At 49.0% G+C, this 16,038-nt stretch overlaps 1 protein-coding gene across 1 annotated transcript in view; it reads left to right on the forward strand.

Moving 5' to 3' along the window:
• Positions 1 to 14,512: 14,512 nt before the first annotated feature.
• The window catches only part of GNA13 (G protein subunit alpha 13), a 41,337-nt gene continuing 39,811 nt past the window's right edge, over positions 14,513 to 16,038 (forward strand). The window contains exon 1 of the mRNA XM_055326541.1: positions 14,513 to 15,002. Coding sequence (XP_055182516.1) covers positions 14,720 to 15,002 — 283 coding nt within the window. The 5' untranslated portion in view covers positions 14,513 to 14,719. The remainder of the gene's footprint in view (positions 15,003 to 16,038) is intronic.

Below are 16,038 nucleotides of genomic sequence, written 5' to 3' on the forward strand. Positions count from 1 at the left end.
CATCAGTTACACAGGCTGGCCCTGTTCATTTGGGGAGGGGCTACCCAAGGGTAGAGACTCATGGGGGGCCATCCTGGGGGTTGGCGACCACAAGTCCTCAATTGGGTAGCAAAGACATGATGAGTTCCATAGGAGTTCAGGTGAGAGGGAGAAAAATGAAATGCTCAAGAATGTTTGAATTTTTTTTTTTAAGCTAGATCTTGACCATTTCTTTTTTTCTCATATTCCTTACGTCTGTTAGCACTTGGGAAGAGAGGATGGTATGACTTTTACAACCATAAGGGCGAGAGGGAGGCAGGGATTATGGAGAAAAGCTAAGAAGGGGTGAGCAGGACCTGTTTAGGGGATCGTAAGGGAGAGACTGACACTGGGGGCGGGGTGGTGAAAAAAGTCTAGAAACAAAGAAGCAGCTGGCTTTGCTCAGAAGAACCCCAAAGCCAAGTAAATAGGCTGAAACTAGCTGCGGTAGGAAGTAAACGTTGAGGGCATCAGGCTTCGGCTAAGCACATTTTCAAAATGCCTGCAGGCTTGTTTGATGTGGGGGAGTTGAGGCTGGGTGATGGATTTTTGAAGGTGAAAAATATTCTCCTCTAAGGGACATTCACTTCAATGTGAGCACGCCCTGGCGAGGTCAAGGCAATACCAGGAAATGGACTTTAATAGCTTCCTTATATCAGGGTAGGAAGCTTCAAGCTGATAAGAACTGCGGAATCAAGTATCCCACTTGGAGGAGGAGTCTCCCCAAAGGAAGCGTTGGAGTGGGAGATAGTCTGTGTTTACACAGCACGCCAGCGATGTCTGCAGTTTATACAAACTGTACATCCTCAGGCCTGCAGAAGATAGACCCGCCTCATCTAGAAAAACCCATGTCAGCTGCCCAGCCAGCACTGGGAGGAAGTGCCTGCCCAGACCCACCCTGCCAGGAGCCTCAGAGCTGCCTGGACACACCAGGGGCTGGATCTTTCTTGCACACTCTTGCCCCCATAGTGGACACTGCAGTGCTAGGTAGGACCATGATGGTCACTTACGTATCCCTGTCATGTCCTGAATGGACCTACCTGTTGAGCCCTTCCAGTTATTCCCATCAGCATTAGAGAGGCCCTAATGGGCCTCCCTAAGACCTGACTTTGGTCCACGTATCAAGACAATAACAAAACCTAATGTTTGTAGATCAGTGTCCCCGAGAGCTCTGAGGTTGAGGCTGAGGGATTTGCAGGCCCTGGAGCGCTCCGTGAGCTGAGAGAGGAGGCATGGGCCATGCATTTCTGGATTTGAATCAGCACCAGCCCTTGAGCCTGACCTCGGCGAGTGCATTTTACAAAGCTCAGAGCTTCAGTTTCCCCTTCTGAGAAATGGGGAGAAGGCTAACAGATGAGGAGCTCTTGGACAGTGCCTAGCATCTGGCGAGAGTTGGTAGACGATGACCACCACCGTAATCTCATTTATTAGTCCATTATTCCTCCACGCCTCCTGGGCTTCATCTGGATGTTATAATCCAGCCCAGAAGGCCTTCCTTCCCAACCCCCTCTTCTTCTTTCAAAGCTGTGATTCCAGGGGCGCCTGGATGGCTCAGTCAGTGAAGCCTAATTTTGGCTCAGGTCATGATCTCAGGGTCCTGGGATGGAGCCCTACTTTGGGCTCATACTGAGTGGGGAATCTGCTAGTCCCTCCCCCTCTGCCTCCCCCCCCCCCATTTGTGCTCTCTCTCTCTTAAATAAATAATCTTAAAAACAAAAACAAAAGCCCTGTGCTTCCAGAGAGGCCCCACACAGAGCTCCCTGGCTGGCAGAGACGTTCTCAAAGGTCTGGGCAGCTGTCCCTGCTGCCACCACTTAGCACAGTAATGGCTGGTTGACCAGTCGGCTGTGCCCACTGTAAGCTCCTCATAAACTCATTCTCCTTGTGTTCTCCCACATGTAGCACACATGTGCCTGGTCCAAGCAGGCACTCCCCACATGTCCAGACAATGCATTGTGGGGTGTGTTTCACAGTGCCAGGCCAGATCCGACTGTGTGCCAACAGCCCCAGGAGGCTTGCTTTTGACCTGGGCCATTGGCATGTGGAGACAGGAGATGACAGCAATTAGGGGGACCCAAGGAGCAGCTTCCTTTCCAGCAGAGCCTTCCCCCTTCCATCTAACAAAACGTGAATTCACAGTAGAAGTAATGCTTTTCCCAGAGAAGATGTCAGGGGTATGAAAAACTAGCCACGGAATGGAAGGTTAGACCTTTCCTCTGGCTTATAAAAAGTCCTTAACTCTGCTCCAGCCTAGACCCAGCACCCCAAAGGGTTCCCTAGAGCTAAGGAGTGTCTCCTACAATCTCAGAAACTCTGGGCAAAGTCCAGGGTCACCGCGTGATTCAGAGGGTGGAGTGGGTGTTATAAATTCTACATTTGTATAAAAAAAATCCATAAAAAAACACAGTCTCCCAGGCCTGGATTCAGCCATTTGTCTTAGGGGAATCGCTTTCTGATAAGCACCAGCATCCTCCTGGTCCCTTAAGCCATTCCATGTCAACCAGGTCCCCCAAGCGTACAGCCCCCAAACCTCCCACCATCTAGCCCCTTTCCTTACCCTCACTCTGAAGAGCCTCATCACTTTCTAATCCCTGCTGGGTCTCTGGTTTCTCTTCACTTCCACACTAGCCAGGTGCTATCACTCACACCTCAATTACCACAGCCATCTCCAAACTGCTTTTCCTGGCTGCTGTCTCTCCCCTCTCTGTCCCCTCATGGGCTCCATCTGGAGTGACAGGACACAGGTCACCCACCCCTTGCTTAGAAATACTCCAGTACCAGGCACCTGGGTGGCTCAGTAGGTTAAGTGTCTGAGTCTTGATTTTGACTTAGGTCATGATCTTAGGGTTGTGAGATTGAGCCCCATGAAAGGCTCCACACTCAGCAGGGAGTCTGCTTGGGATTCTCTTTCTCCCCCTGCCCCACCTGCTGCTTCTGTGCAGCTCTAAATAAATAAATAAACAAACAAATAAATAAAATCTTTAAAAAAATACCCAGTGGCTCCTCTTTAGCCGCAGAATAAAATCATAACGTTGTAACCCGGGATCCAAGCCCTTCCCAACCTGATTCCACTATGCCTCTTCAACCTCAACTGGTTGGTTCTGATCAAACCAGCTCCTGTGTTGTCCTGGACACACACCAGGTGCATACCCACCTGCCTGGAATGCTATTCCTCACCCCTTTCCTTGTAACCAGCCATTGAAGGTTTCTATTTCTCATGGGTTGGCCTGGGAATTAACCACTAGCTACATGTAGCTCTTGAGCACTTGAAATGTGGCTACCGACACTAAGGAACTTAATTTTAATTTTTTAAAAAGATTTTATTTATTTATTCATGAGAGACACAGAGAGAGAGAGAGAGGCAGAGACATAGGCAGAGAGAGAAGCAGGGTTCCTGAGGGGAACCTGATGCGGGACTTGATCCCAGGACCCCAGGATCATGCCCTGGGCTGAAGCAGATGCTCAACCATTGAGCCACCCAGGGGCCCCAGGAACTTCATACTTCAATTTTTTGTATTTTAATTAATTTGGAGACTGATATTCAACTCACTTATTGGAAAATATTTGTGTTTGGAATCTACTTTTGTGAATCTACTTCTTCCACTCTAAATTTTATGAAATCTAAACACAGACCAGATAGATATCTCTGATGACAATTCAGCCTCTGAATTGAGATTGCCATGAACGTAAAATGCACACCGGGTTTTTAAGACTTTGTACAAAAAAAGAAGAATATAAGATATCTCGTTAATAATCTTTATATCAATTATGTGTTGAAATGATTTTTGGGGTATATTGGGCTTAATAAACTAGATTGTTAGAATCAATTTCACTCCTTTTCTTTTCTTTTCCTTTTCTAATGTGGCTGCTAGAAAATTTACAATTACATATGTGGCTTGCATTATATTTCTCTTTAACAGCCATACTCTAAACTCTAGATCCCTGAAGACATGATCAATATAGTTCATTTAAAACTTAGCATATGTGAGCTGCCTGGGTGGCTCAGTTGGTTAAGCATCTGACTCTTGATTTTGGCTCAGGTCGTTATCTCAGTCAGGGTCATGAGATTAAGCCCATGCCCTCTCCCCTGCCTTTTGGGCTCCATGCTTAGTAGGGAGTCTGCTTGAGATTCTCTCTCTCTCTGCCCCTCTCCCTACTTGCTATAAACAAACAAACAAAATCATTTTTTAAGTGCTAAAAAATTAGCATATGTAACTTTGCATTAAATTTTTTTTAATATTATATTTATTTGAGAGAGAGAAAGCGTGCACACTAGTAGGGGGGAAGGGCAGAGGGAGAGAGAGGGAGAAGCAGACTCCCCACTGAGAGGGAGCCCAAGTTGGAGCTCAATCCTAGGACCCCGAGATCATGACCTGAGCCAAAGGCAGACATTTAACCCACTGAGCCACCCAGACGCCCCTAAAAATACCTTTATATAACAAAATCCTTTTTAACAGCTTTTAACGCCCAATGCCTCGCAGCAAATGCTACTATTAACTGACAGCTATTTAGGGCCAGGTCCTTTGTGATGTGTTTTACATATGTGATGACACTTAATCCTCCCAGTAACCCAGGGAGGCGTGGGCATAATTGGCTCCATTTTTCAGATAAGGAAAATGAATGAAGCTCGGAGAGTTTAGGTGGTTCAAGCCAGGATCCTGATGATAGATGGATACAAGAGATAGCAGAGCTGGTATTATGAGCCCACACATGCCCAGATCTTGCTGATGTTCTGTGTGACCCCGGCTCATGCCTGATGAGAATGGGCACCCACTAAGTATCCGCCGTCACTCAAGTTGGCGTTTTTCATGACACTCACGGACAAACTCCACCATCCTGTTGGCCTCTCTGAGAGCAGGCTACTTGACTGACATCCATCATGTGATGGTGTGTCCTAATTGCCCCACCCCACACATGCCCTCCAGCTAATTCAAGGCACTCAGTAACCCAAACTGTGATATTACCTAGCCATTCCAAGTTAGCGTAGTAGGTAGCAAGATCTGGGTCCCTGGTTCTGACAAGTCTGGCTGAGCCGAAAGTGTGCTCCCTATTCAGATCCCTCCAGTCCTGGAGGGCAGCAAACCCAGCTGGTCACCCTTAAAAATGCAGGAAAATGACTTGGAAGTAGGCACATGGTTGCATAGGCCTTTAAATTACATCCAGTTAGCGAGCCTTGCAATAGGACACAAAATAAGTTAGCTGTGTCCCTTGCCTCAAAAGGCCCACATTCTTGAGCAGTAGGTGAGGGAGGGACAATCGCAGCCTAGCATCACCTGTACTGTGACGGGGTGGAGCGAGGATGCTATAGGACCACAGGGGCCAGGTACTTCCTTTGACCAACCTGGGGAGGGAAAGAGGGACGGGAAGGGCCGGGAGGAGTAAGGAAGCAAGGGAGCTGGGGAGAGGAGGATGGGAGATGGGGGAAGATAGTCTGGAGACCCAAACAGGGAGAACTTCAAGTGTTTCCACCACTGCTGGCCAAACTGGAAATATGGCTGGTACCGCAAGAACAGACATGAATTTTACCAAAAGAATAAATTGTCAAAAGAAACATCTCCCTAAGAAAATGCTATTATTTCACAAGAGGGTTTACTGCAGGTTGGACAGAAACACCTCCTAGCAGGCTGTCAATGAAGTGCCCATGGGACGCCTGGGTGGCTCAGCGGTTGAGCGCCTGCCTTCGGCTTGGGGTGTAATCCTGGAGTCCTGGGATCGAGTCCCGCATCAAGCTCCCTGCAGGGAGTCTGCTTCTCCCTCTGCCTGTGTCTCTGCCACTTTCTCTCTGTGTCTCATGAATAAATAAAATCTTAAAAAAAAATGTGCCCACTATTATTATTTGCTCCATGATTTATGGAGAAGGTTAAATAACTAGGAGTAAGGCCATGGAGGAGCAAATCTTCTGGGGACCCAGGACAGAAATGGAGGTCTAGAGTTCATTCAGATTTTCCATCAGAACTCACTGTACCTTCCCCTCTGTGAGTCTGTTGGGTCAAGTATGCTTGTCCCAGGGGAAGTTAAATAGCCCCCAATCCCAAATCCTTAATTGTAACAAATTAGCATCCATGCTATGTGATTCTTTGAGAGAAAACTGCCTAAGGCAATAGGTGTTAATCTTTCTAAATCTGAGCACCTAGCCCCTTCTGCCCTCCTAAATGCACAGAGTTCTGAAATTACAGAGGATGAGCTCACCTAAAGGGCATCACACCCTGCCTGGGGCAGTCCCGCACAACTCCCTCCTCTTAGAGCTGGGTTTAACTTCTGGAAGCCCTTAGCAGAAATCCAGGGTGAGGGAACGACTGAGGACTGTATTTGCTAGTCTATAAAGCACTCATTGATTGACTTCTTGCCCAGAGTGGCCTTGGGCAAGGCAGTGATAACCCCAAAACTTTGCAGGCTTCTACCAGAGGGATACAAAAGTTCCCAACCAAGGACTGGCTCATGGATGACTTAAATGCAGTATTTTCAGCCATTTTCTCCCCTGGGATCCACTTCAAGAGCCCGGGAACTTGACCATTTCTGAGGTTTAGTTTAAGCTCCATGTCTGTAAAATGGGGGCAATTTAGAGCCCCCTAGCAAGTACTGCCCTTAGCTCTGGGCAAGAGAAGTCTTTACTCCCCCTGTGCTTTAGAGGGTCCTGCTCTGGCTCTTTCCTGGTGCTGTCCCTACTTGAAGGATAAGACCAAGGGACCCACCCAGCAACTTTTGTTCTGGGCTTCTCCCAGAACAAAAGCCAGGTACCCAGGATGCCAAAGTACCTTATTCAAGCAGGCCAACTCCGTTTCCCTGAATGTGGCTCTGTCCTCAGGGGCGACTGCACCACTGGTGTGCCCATTGTTAGGCCCAAGGGCTGTCCAGTGGTGTCTGTTGGTGGGGGTGCGGTCAGTGCATGGGCTTGTCGGCAGAGGTATCCACATGCATGTCCACGAGGCATCCCTCATTATCCATGACTTTCGTGACAAAGACACCAGTTCATCAATTGGACAATTAAACATTTGACAAAAGGATACATGGTGACATGACTAAAAGCCTGCTCTGTTATTTTCTATAACTTCCCCCAAAAAACTCTAAGATTACTAGGTCTGCTTTACAGATTGGAAAACAAAGCCCATGCTCTTAATTCACTGTGCCAACATCTCCACTTGAACCTCTGCTCTCTGAGTTGATTCCTTACATGCCCAGTACTAATGGGAACTAACAAATCCTGCCCTTCTTCAGAGTTCAAATTTGGGGGATAGTCCCCAATATACATGTATTTTCTCATTGTTGTATTAGATTCTTTTGACCAGAAAGAGGTCCTGTTGGAAGAGGGGGGCACATCAGATGCTATGAATGAATCTGAGCAGAAGAATACCTTGAAACTCAGAGAGAAGAGCTCAGGAAAGATCAGGAGACTGTTCTGACCAGGACAACATGGCTAAATCTTCAAAGCATTCTTGAGGAAGTTTGGATGCTCCTTCTTCAAATAGTCTAAAACTGAAACTCTCATTTCTGGACAGAGATTGAGTGTGTTTGTTCTATAATCTGATTCTCAGGACAAATCTTTATGCATAAATGCTCCCATTTTACAGATATAAAGGGCGAGCCTAGGGGCAGCGGGGGGGGGGTGGTTTGAGGGGAGCTCAGCAGTTTAGCGCCAGCTTCAGCCCAGGGCGTGATCCTGGAGACCTAGGATCCAGTCCTATGTCAGGCTCCCTGCATGGAGCCTGCTTCTCCCTCTGCCTGTGTCTCTACCTCTCTTTCTCTGTGTGTGTGTGTCTCTCATGAATAAATAAATAAAATCCTTAAAAAAATAAAGGGTGAGCCTCGACTATGTTGAGTTCTCACCGAGTTCCTGCACCCATATTACATTCCGTCTCTGGGAAACCAGCAAAGTGACCAGCACACAATCTGATATGATTTGTATGATTTAGACAGAAAAGAGGATGACCTCACTACTTAAGAGATTTTTTTTTTACAGTTCTGTGTATTAGCAAAGACAGAGGGAAAACAATCCTAAGTGCAAAATTGCTTGACACAAAACTGCTTGACAAGGGGAGCAGCTTCCACCTTGCTTTTATTTCGTCCTCCCATCTTCTCCTGGGAAGGCCTGCATACCCCTCCCAACAGCCAGGAGAAAGCTAATGACTAAAGCAAGATATAGAGACCTTGGTGACAATGCTTCAGCTTCCAGACCTTCGATTCTGTGATTCTGACTCAGCAGCTGCCTTTCTCTGAATCTGACCATGAGCTAAGCTTGCCTTTCCTTAGCAGCTGACACAGGAGTTTGGAGGCAGAGGTGTGGGTGACATCATTCGCTTCAGGAGTCCGGCTGCCACATTCTGACAAAGTCTGCACGGACCATTACTTCTCTGGGTGAGCTCTTACTGCTCAATGGTCAACTTGACCAGCTGACCCACCCTCATATTCATACTGAGAAAAAGGCCGGATCTACAGGCCAGGCCATGACGTGTGATGCTACCTGGCTAGCCTGCTGGCCAGGAGTGTGGTTCCTGAAAGCAGCAGGTCTGAGCCTGCAATCCAGTGTTCTGATTGAAAAAACAAAAAAAACAAAACAAAACAAAACAAAAAAAAAAACAACCTTGCTTCCACCAGGTTGGGAGCAGAGGATTTTGAGATGCAGGAAGAAATGGAGATTTTGCAGCCTTAAATCTCTCTGGAGAAACAGAACTTATGTTAAAGATACCTGTGTCTGGCAAGGGGCAGTCCATTACAGGCAATAAAACTAAAAGTATCCCTCATCTTTAAAAGCTCTGAGGGAAAATAAAGGAGAAGGACCGAGCAGGATGTTTTGAGTTTCTCAGAAAGAATCTCAGATTTACAGGCAGAGCTTTTTGTTAGTGGCATATAAATAGACTGCCCATAAATGAGTCCGATGCAGTAAGCAAGGTGTAAGGGTTTAATATGGGTGCTGGCATGTGTCTTTAAGACAGTACAGGCTTCTGACTTCAGATAAGCCAAGTGAGGTCACAGCTGGTCAACAGCAGCTCATGGTTCTTTCTCAGAGGCTGAGAAAAACACAACCAGTAATTAAAGTCATGTTTTCCATTAATAACAACAACAAAACCCCCCACCAACAATGCAATTCCACATGCCTCGTTTCATAAAAACTTTCCACATGAGAGGCAAATTTCATCACAAGCAAAACGTTGCCTCCTCACATCTCACTCACGTTCAGGGAACGTCTGGGGTTTACGCATCGTGTAAATACTGCCATAAGCTTGGCTCCTCTTTTCTAATGTCTACATCAGCCACCTGGAACATTTGACAAACCAGGGGCTGAGCTCAAAGTATGGAACATCTTACCAGAATCAGCCTGAGAGCTGGTGAACTTCAAGATCACAGTCAACTGGAAAGGGGCCGAAGAAATAGACCAACCGACCAACCAACCAACCAAACTACTGGATTCGGTGGTGCCTCATGGTTAAGCACAGTTAGCTTTTTTTTTTTTTTTTAGGTTTTATTTATTTATTTATTCATGAGAGACACACAGAGAGAGGCAGAGACACAGGCAGAGGGAGAGGCAGGCCCCCTGCAGGGAGCCCAATGCGGGACTCGATCCCAGGACCCCGGGGTCACGACCTGAGCCAAAGGCAGATGCTCAACCACTGAGCCACCCAGGTGCCATCACAGATAGTTTCTTGTTTCTTTTTTTCTTTTTTTTTTTTTTTTTTAAATTTATTTATTTATGATAGTCACAGAGAGAGAGAGAGGCAGAGACACAGGCAGAGGGAGAAGCAGGCTCCATGCACCAGGAGCCCGACGTGGGATTCGATCCCGGGTCTCTAGGATCGCGCCCTGGGCCAAAGGCAGGCGCTAAACCGCTGCGCCACCCAGGGATCCCTAGTTTCTTGTTTCTTAAGCCTGAACTTCATCCAGCTGGACATGTGGGGCACAACTGCAACTGTGGCATATTGTGGCAGAAAGAGCACTGGATTCAGAGTCAAAAGAGGGAGGGCCTTCTGGTTCTGGCTCTGCAACTGGCCAGGTTGGATGAGGTTTAGAATGTGTCATTTTTTCCCCCCTCAGCCTCCTACTGTGAGACAGGAGGTGAGTGAGGGTGATAATGGGTGTTCCTAGTCAAGCTATTGTGAGCAGAGAATGAGATAAAGTAGGTCAAAGTACTTTGGGGCATTTAAAACATTCTACACGTAAGGGACTTGTGTCATGGGAGGGCTAGGGAATCCCCTTCCTTTTCTTAAATTTTTTTTAAATTTTTATTTATTTATGATAGTCACAGAGAGAGAGAGAGAGGTGCAGAGACATAGGCAGAGGGAGAAGCAGGCTCCATGCACCGGGAGCCCGATGTGGGATTCGATCCCGGGTCTCCAGGATCGTACCCTGGGCCAAAGGCAGGCGCCAAACCGCTGCGCCACCCAGGGATCCCTCCCCTTCCTTTTCTAATGTGAAAAAGGAAGATATGAAAAATCCATGCCTGCTTTATGTGTAAGAAAGGATTAGAATCCACCTATTTTACAATACTGATGAGGCAAAATGGAGTTGTACAGCATGAATGTCAGATGTGTTGTCATCCTTATTAGAACATCAACACAAGGTTTAACCATCAAGTAATGTGACTGATTTTTAAATAAACATACCTAAATGGGTGGTGTCTTATCCTGAGTGGTGAATAGTCACCTGGACAGGGGAAGCACTTACTTAAATTGTATTTCCCATCATTCAAAAAAAGTTTTTTAACTCTGCTTTTGGAATTGTTCCTAGAGCCTCCGGCTTATTTTTCTGAATATGTCTGAGGGTGACAAATTTTTGTCCTTTTTGGATAATAGTGGTTTTTGTAAATAGCCCACAGTTATCTGGCATGAAGGTTGGTCAATGAGCTAAAAAATACCATTTTTTTTAAATTGTAAAAAAGCTGTGACTATAAGATAGGAAGCCTATCTTTCAATTCCAACAGAAGAGTCGCAAGTAGTTGGTTTCAAGGATTGGCAGTATTTCTGGAAAGGGCTGGTATCCTCCTGAAGTGACCATGTCAGAGAAGAAAGGCCATTGGGAAATGTGTTTCTACACTTTTATTTTATTTTATTTTTAATTTTTATTTATTTATGATAGTCACAGAGAGAGAAAGAGAGAGAGGCAGAGACACAGGCAGAGGGAGAAGCAGGCTCCATGCACCGGGAGCCTGACGTGGGACTCGATCCCGGGTCTCCAGGATCGCGCCCTGGGCCAAAGGCAGGCGCCAAACCGCTGCGCCACCCAGGGATCCCTGTTTCTACACTTTCAGTCACATCTTCACTATTTATCTTGTAAGACTGTTTGCCACCAGACCTTCGGTTTCCAGAAAGAATAGAGCATTGCAACTAATCAACCATTCAATCATTTTATCACAGCTCTTCAGGGCTTTTGAATCCCTCATTTGCCTGTGGATTAACTGGCTAGCAACAAGACAGATGTTTCCAAAGAATGAACACCTGGCTCTACTGGAAATACAGCATCTAACAGATTCTGTTCTAACCAATAGACTCTGTACTCCTTTAAAAAGTTTGGATTTTCCTTTTCAATTGTGAAACAATCTATATGGAAATGAAAATATCACGAATATCATTACAATGTAACCAGAAGCAACTGCCAGAGTAGATTTGCTTCTGGTGCAATAACTTACATTATTTTAAAATAAACACGATCACATGTTCATTCATTGACTACTGGACTTCAATGTTAAATTATGCCTTTTATTTTTTATTTTATTTTTTTAAATTATGCCTTTTATAGGAAATAACTATTTTCTCTAATTCATATTGTGGTAAAATTCACATACCATCAAATTCATCATGTGACCATTTTAAAGTGTACAGTTCAGAGCATTTAGTACATTCACAATGTTCTGCGGCCGTCACCAATGTCTAGTTCTTAAACATTTTCATCGCCTCAAAAGGAAACCAAACTCTGTACCCATAAGCAGTCACTCCCCATTCTTCCCTCCTTCTAGCCCCTACTGATTCACTTTTTCTATGGATTTGTCTGTTCTGGACATTTCCTAGAAGTGGAACCTTACAACATGCGGCCTTTCGTGACTGGCTTCTTCCACTTAGCATAATGTTTTCAGGGTTCATCCATATTGTAGCATGTGGTCATTATTTCAGTATTTCAATTTCAATTAGCATTTCATTTCTTTTTAATGGCTGAAAATTCCATTTTATGGTTATACTACATTTTGTTTACCCAGTCATCTATTGATGGATATATGGGATGTTTACATCTTTTGGCTATTCTGAATACTGCTGCCATGAACATAGGTGTATAATTTTTTGTTTGAATATCTGTTTTCAATTATTTTTGATATATGGCCAGGAGTAGAATTGCTGGCTCATATGGCAGTTCTATGTTTAACTTTTGGAGGAACCACCAAACCTCTCACTCACTTTTATGCTTATAATTTCAAGGTGGCTTGATGACAGAAGCAGTTGGACTGCTATAGCTGAACCTCGTGCCGGGCCCAAAGATGTCCATTTTTCAGAAACACCGACTAGAGCAGCTACAGTTGATCTGAGCCAACCTCGTTCTAACACAGGGTTACAGGCAGGGCTTTGAACAGCTTTCTCGGCTGCTCTGCATGTCACAACATGAACTGGCTGGGCAGGAATACCTTCTTGCCTCCTAGGCTCCCTTGGTTCTCCATTACACTGCACACACTTTGGGAAGAAGAAGAAAAAATATATGTTAACTACCTAACTTATAGGCTTGTCTCCTGATTTTGCAGAAGAGTTGAGACTAGCATCTGGAGTCCACCTAGAAACGGTGCATGGAGGCCAAACCCGCTCCCCTGTCGTGGGCAGAGGTCGGAGGACAGGACCTCCTGAACACAGTTGAGACTCTAGAGAGATTTGCCATCCAGGGTAGAGTTTTACCATCCATTCCGCCTGAAGGCACCACCCAGTGATTCTGACCCTATCAACCCATAGATACTGGAGCTGAACCTACCGTACTTTGTATATTATAGATTGTCCATTCTATGGGCTTGGGCAGGACAACAGGAGATAATCCTACTATAGCCATTCTTTTACTGCAGCCTATTTACTGAGTCATGCATAAGGCTTCTCAGCCATTAAGCCAACCTGACAGTAAACTGGCACTGATTTTTTTATTTAAACTTGTCATGGGCAGCTCAGAGTGCTGACCTCTTACCCCAGCTCCCTAACACACGGGTAGCTTTGGAGCCACAGAGGCCCCGATGAAACAGCATTACCTTTGCATTGCCCAGAAGAGAGACAAACCAAAGCGGCTGTTTCCACTTGCAATGAAATACTGAGAATAAAGAAGCTGGTTTCCGGGGTCCTTGCTATGCACGCAGTCTACCAACCCAGCTGTCACTTGTTGCATGTCCCCTTAGCAGCCCTTTCAGGTGTCCTGGCCTGAATCTGCTGTTAGGACAGAACAAAAAAAAAAAAAAACAAAACCCAAAAAAACAAAACTGCCTTGGCTGCTCACATCCTCTGTAATCTGGCAGGAAACCGAAAATTTGCCTGCTCCGGTCCTCAGTCTTGTTTGCTTATCTGCTTCCTTGTAGGGAAGAGTCTGCTTCTCGGTGTCCGGTTTAGGGGGATTTTCACCATGACCTCACTCTACGCAGCCACCCTGCACACTGGCTTCGGTGCGGCAATTCGGGTGGGAATCCACATTAAAGAGACGTGATTAACAACCCTCCTCCCACGTCTCAGATGAACGTCAACTCCAGTTCCTTTCCCTGAAAGGAGAATCTTTTTTTTTTTTTAATTTTTTAAGATTGTATTTATTTATTTATGAGAGACAGAGAGAGAGAGAGAGAGAGAGAGAGGGAGAAGCAGGCTCGCCTTGGGGAGCAGCCCCATTCGGGACTCAATCCCAGGACCCCAGGATCGCGCCCTGAGCCAAAGGCAGATGCTCAACCGCTGAGCCACCCAGGTGCCCCCGAAAGAAGAGTCTAGTCTTTTGCAGGATCTGAGAATACCAAAAAGAGGTGGGGGCTGCAGAGTGAGGAGGGGGTGGGTGGGAGGGGAGGATTGATGATGCTTGGATGTCATCGCTGGGCATCTCCCAGGCTTGGGGGGGCCACCCCGGGGAAAGGCACCAAAGCCTTGCAGGCTCGCGCCCAGGCTCTCGAAAGCGGGCGCGCGGACGGTGACAGCAGGCGGCGGGCGCGGTAGGAGAGCCCAAAGGGCCGGGTCTGGGAGCGGGTGCTCCGGGAAGCGGCCCCCCGCGCAGCAGCGGGTGCAGCTAACTGAAGGCAAACAGAAAGTCGGGCCCCGCCCGCGCGCGCCGGGGCCGGCCGGAGCCCACGTGACCGCTCCCAGCAGCCCCGCCCCCGCCCCCCGCCTCCCACTCCCGCGCGCGCCCAGCGGGCGGCGGCGGCCGACGCCCCGGCCGCAGCGTGACTCCTGGAAGCCGAGCGCGGGAGGGGGCGGGGCCGCGGCGAGCGAGCGTGCGTGCGTGCGTGCGCGCTCCCGGGAGGCGGCGCGCGCGCACGCGCGGGGGCCACCGCCCCTCCTGGGCCCGCCCTCCATCCCTCCCTCCTCCGCTCGCCCGGCCCGCCCTGCGAGTCACCTCTCTGGTTCCCTCCCTCCCCGGGCGCGCTCGGGCCGCCGCAGCGCTCCCCGCCCTCGAGCCTCGTCGCAGGAGCCGCCCGCCGCCCGAGGAGGAGGAGGCGGTGGAGGGAGCCGGAGGGGCCCGCCGAGGCGGCGGCGGCGGCGGCGGCGGCGGCGGCGGCAAGATGGCGGACTTCCTGCCGTCGCGGTCCGTGCTGTCCGTGTGCTTCCCCGGCTGCGTGCTGACGAGCGGCGAGGCCGAGCAGCAGCGCAAGTCCAAGGAGATCGACAAATGCCTGTCCCGGGAGAAGACGTACGTGAAGCGGCTGGTGAAGATCCTGCTGCTGGGCGCGGGCGAGAGCGGCAAGTCCACCTTCCTGAAGCAGATGCGGATCATCCACGGGCAGGACTTCGACCAGCGCGCGCGCGAGGAGTTCCGCCCCACCATCTACAGCAACGTGATTAAAGGTGCCGGGCGGGGGGCGCGGGCGGCGGGCGCGGGCGGCGGGCGGCGGGCGGCGGGGCTGGGCACCGCCCTCGTCCGCTCGCGTCCCCGGCGGGCGCGGAGGGGGCGCGGCGCGGGGTGCCCTCGGCCGCGGGGGGCAGGGATGCCCGGGGGCCGCCCCGCTGGCCCCCTCGCCGGCCGGGCGCGGGTCACGGCTGGCTCCCCACACCCCCCTCCTCCGCGGGCCTCGCCCCCCTCCGACAGGGAAGTGAGGCGAGCCGGGCGCCTCGGGGAGTGGGGCGATCGCCCTGCGAGGCCCGGAGACCCGAGAGCCAGCCCCAGACCCACGCGCCCCGCGCCCCGCGCCCGGCGCCGGCCTCGCCTCCCCTCTCCCCTCCCCCTCCCCTCTCCCCTCCCCTCCCTCCGTCCCCGGGTGGGTGACCCGAGTCACATGGGGTCGGGGCTGCTCCCAGCCCCTTGCTGCTCCGGCCGCCTCCTGAGCCGGGGCGTTCTGGAACCCTCTCCAGAAGGAAACTTTTGCCCGAGACTTGTCAAGGGCGGAGGGTGACAGCCCCTGGGCCCTTCTGGGCAGAGATGGGGAAACCTCAGGGAGTCCTGTGCCCTGTGCTGCCATCAGGAAAGAGTAGACCCGTACAGTTAGTCTGAAAAAAAACAGCATCGGTGGTTTTTCGCCCCATTGTCACGGTCGGGCAGGATGTTTTGCCTCTAATCACTATGCAACACGTTCCACTCTCCTTTTTTTTTTTTTTTTCTTTTTGCTTTAATAATTGCGGTGGACGGAAGGGTGGGGTGGGGGTGGGTACCACCACTTGCTCTGCTATTCAAACGTAGCCTGTGCGTTGGTATGAAGAATCTTTGGCCTAGAAAGTGATGCGGAGCCTGTGCAGGTAGAGTCCGTGAATCACTGTCGGCGTGGGTCATAGGCTCTGCTTCCGTGGGAGAGTGTTTCCACGATTAAACTTCGCTCCTAAATAAAAGATAGACAAGGGATTTTATTTCTGGGCTCTCAGAGCTTTGGAAAAGATGGTTCTTATTTTA

The sequence above is a fragment of the Nyctereutes procyonoides genome, unplaced genomic scaffold (assembly GCF_905146905.1).
Source record: "Nyctereutes procyonoides isolate TBG_1078 unplaced genomic scaffold, NYPRO_anot_genome, whole genome shotgun sequence".
In the NCBI taxonomy this organism is placed as follows: Eukaryota; Metazoa; Chordata; class Mammalia; order Carnivora; family Canidae; genus Nyctereutes; species Nyctereutes procyonoides.